Source organism: Solanum lycopersicum, chromosome 10 (genome assembly GCF_036512215.1).
Source record: "Solanum lycopersicum chromosome 10, SLM_r2.1".
NCBI classification, from domain to species: Eukaryota; Viridiplantae; Streptophyta; class Magnoliopsida; order Solanales; family Solanaceae; genus Solanum; species Solanum lycopersicum.
In genome coordinates this window covers 26,880,690-26,884,360 of record NC_090809.1, presented here as the reverse complement: position 1 = coordinate 26,884,360, position 3,671 = coordinate 26,880,690, and the positions used below count along the sequence as shown (strand labels likewise).

General features: G+C 37.3%; 1 protein-coding gene across 1 annotated transcript; it reads right to left on the bottom strand.

Annotated features, from left to right (window-relative positions):
* Window positions 1–1,528: 1,528 nt before the first annotated feature.
* LOC138338781 (uncharacterized) lies at window positions 1,529–2,289 on the bottom strand. The gene is made up of 2 exons (XM_069289868.1): window positions 2,017–2,289; window positions 1,529–1,957 (listed from the first exon to the last, which is right to left on the bottom strand). Exons 1-2 carry the CDS (start codon window positions 2,287–2,289, stop codon window positions 1,529–1,531), a joined length of 702 nt encoding a protein of 233 aa, XP_069145969.1.
* Window positions 2,290–3,671: the final 1,382 nt, after the last annotated feature.

Below are 3,671 nucleotides of genomic sequence, written 5' to 3'. Positions count from 1 at the left end.
ACCACATTGGCCTTGCCAGGGTGGTAAAGGACACTCATGTCATAATCCTTCAACAATTCTAACCATTTTCTATGTGCGAGGTTCAACTCCTTTTGTGTAAACATAAATTAAAGACTTTTATGGTCAGTAAACACATCAACATGCACACCATACAAGTAATTTCTCTATATTTTCAAGGGAAAGACTACAGCAACTAACTCAATATCATGAATTGGGTAATTCTTCTCATGAACTTTGAGTTGCCTAGAAGCATAGGCAATCACCTTTCCATGTTGCATCAGGAAACATACCAACCCCACTTTGGGAGAATCACAATACACTACAAAGCCTTCATTTCCCTATTGTAAGGTCAAAACAGGAGCGGAGGTATGCTTATATTTCAACTCTTGAAAACCTTTCTCACAAGGTTCTGACCACTCAAGCTTCACCTTCTTTTGGGTCAAAGCTGTCAAAGGAGAAGGAATGCACAAAAATACATCAACAAATCTTCTATAATAGCTGGATAGACCCAAGAAACTCCTTATGTCTATGGTAGTCAAAGGTCTAGGCCAATTTCTAACAGCATCCGTGTTCCTTGGATCACCTCTACACCATCACCAGAGATAATATGGCCATGAAAATCAACTCTGACTCATCCAAAATTCACACTTGGTAAAATTTGCATAAAGTTATTGTTGTTTGAGGACTTGCAAGATTAATCTCAAGTGACTCTCATGCTTATCTTCATTCATGGAGTATATTAAAATATCATCAATGAACACAATCACAAATGAGTCAAGGTAATCATGGAAAACTCTATTTATTGGGTCCATAAACGCCGTCGGGGCATTCGTTAACCCAAAAGACATAACTAAGAATTCATAGTGACAATATCTAGTTAGGAAAGCTGTTTTGGGAACGTCTTCACCTCTCACTCTAAGTTGGTGATATCCCGACCTTAAGTAAATTTTGGAAAAGTAACTATCACATTGGAGTTGATCATAGATCATCAATTCCAGGGAGAGGATACTTGTTCTTTATGTTGACCTTATTGAGTTGGCGATAATCAATGCACATTCTAATGGACCAATCCTTCTTATTAACAAACAAGACCGGACGCCCCATGGAGAAATACTAGGTTGAATGAAACCCTTGTCTAGTAAATCTTTGATTTGGAACTTCAACTCTTTCATATCAGCCGGAGACATTCTATATGAAGGTATTGAAATAGGATTCGTATCCTGTAACAAATCGATGTCAAAGTCAATTTCTCGTTCGGGAGGAACTCTTGGAAGGTCATTAGAAAAACCTCTGGGAATTCTCTCACTACAGGGACTGACTCAATAGAATGAGTTTCACATTCTAGGTCCTTAACTCTAACCATATGATATCGACAACCCTCGGCTATAATTATACAAGCCTTGAAACAAGAAATGATTTGACCCATTTGCATAGAATTTCCCCCTTTCCACTCTAGAATAGATTCATTAGGGAATTCAAATTTCACTACCCTTGTTATACAACCTATGGAAGCAAAACAATCGTGACGCTAATCCAAACCCAAGATGATATCAAAGTCAAACATGTCATTTTCTACCAAATCAGCAAGAGTAACTCTATTGGGCAGCATCACAGGACATTTCCTATAGACTCTTTTTGCAACCACAGAGTCACCCATTAGGGTACAAACCGGAAAGGGTTCAATCAAAACATCGGGAATTACATCAAACTTCCTAGCTACCAAAGAAGTAACAAAACAAAGAGTAGCACCTGGGTCAAGCACAACACAGGCATTAATAGGGAAAGCTTGTAACATACCCATCACAACGCTGGGAGAGTTTTTGTGTTCACCCCTAGCCTTGAATGCATAAAAACGGTTCCTTTTTGGAGATTTAAAACTAGGACCGCTTGGTTGAGTTCGACCATTCCCCTTGCATTGACTTTTCACATTAGGAAAATCATTCACCATATGGCCACTCTTTCCACAACCATAGCAATTATTAGTCCCAACAAGACATTCACCCATATGTTTGTTACCACACTACCACAAGTTGGTCTCTCTTTTGGTGGATCAACATTTCTCCCCTTTTGAGGTTTTGGATTAGAACCTCTATCATTGAAATTCTTGGTGAAATAAGAAGGAACCTGATTGGAAAACCTCTTCTCAAACTTAGGCTTGTCTTGAACATCAAGCCTACTCTTAGAAGAACCACTTTCAAATGACTTTGCCCTCTTAGCTTCCCTCTTCCTCTTCCTTAGACTACTTTCCTTAACCTGATGAGCATGAAGCATCAACCAAGAAATATCCATATTCCTATTATCTACTAAAGTCTTAAAAAGCTGGAAAATAAATTATAATGTCCCGAACATGAGGACCTACCAAGACATGGAGAAACTGTTCCATGCTTCTTCAAATCTACCTCTTTAAACTTGAATGGCCGAAACCTATAGTTGTGGTAATATAAAGTAATACGGTTAGTATGCCACATGTACTAAGTATGGGTATATGCACATAATATTTAACGACATTCATGAAAAAAGATCATTTATCATATCTTTAGAAACCATGCAAAGTCATATGAAACTCTTCAATGCACATACTATATAACATACAAATTTAAGTATTCCATTAACATGAAGCATGATCGTAGTCAAAGACATATTGCCTTTTTATATTCAATAGATCACGTAACATAGCATACGAAACACTTAACATTGATCCCATCCCTAACCTACAAGTGCAATGGTCATGTGAAGTCCCATAACCCCACACAACCAAGTAGATAAAGTAGGAGACCATGAGTAAAGCTTTGCTTCATATAACTTGTAACATAAGTAGTCATCACAATATAACCCAATAACATATTCATCATAAAGACCAACATCATATAAGAGTAACATCATGTATCATAAACATATGTCTTTCATGTTATCATTTTACATAAGAAAAATCTCCTAGGATTTCCCTTAGAGTCAGCTTGTGCAATATCTAGGTAGAGTCTCATACCCCTACATATACTATGTAGACTCCTCAAGTAACCCTAGTTAATGTACATTTACTTGTGTTTTATTTTACATGAGGGAACATTTACCTTAACCGACATAGACCATGTGAGCTAAACGTGGAATCCGGTGTCATAAGACCCCACACTGAAAAAAGGTGGTCTACGTGTTAGCTAGTGTGTATCATCTTACGAGAATAGAGGCCAAAGTAGAACCTAACATGACATAACTTTCTAGGTGGATAAACTAGCTAGTATCCTTTGGTGGCAACATAGTTCAATAACTAGAAGATATATTAGAGACCCATAGTTCCACATTACATGGCAGCCTCAATCTCATGAGAGTCATTGTGAACCTACCTTCCAACAAGGGAAGGGACACCTCTCATATCTAGTTCATTGGGGCTTAGCTTAAGTCCCTTTCATGTTTAACCTTTAAGTTTTCTATTAGCGTACATCGTAGGTCATCGAAGATTAACTCCTTGTATAAACATGATCATGAGCTCTTTCGGATTAGAAGAGAATCCTTTCATCGAAACCCTTTGTTTGTGAGATTAACATATCATAAATCATCTTGTGTTAAGCACACAATAGAATATCATAATCTTGCATTATCATATTCTTAACATGATCTCACATGTAACATATTCATAGCCCGACATATCCACATAGAACCATTATAAATACTTT

What these genes read in the sequence shown, in the direction of transcription:
- LOC138338781 (XM_069289868.1), bottom strand. Translation starts at nt 2,289, where the DNA reads ATGGATATTTCTTGGTTGATGCTTCATGCTCATCAGGTTAAGGAAAGT. An exon ending in GACCAACTTGTGGTAGTGTG is followed by an intron (nt 1,958 to 2,016) that starts GTAACAAACATA and finishes GGTTGTGGAAAG; the next exon opens with AGTGGCCATATGGTGAATGA.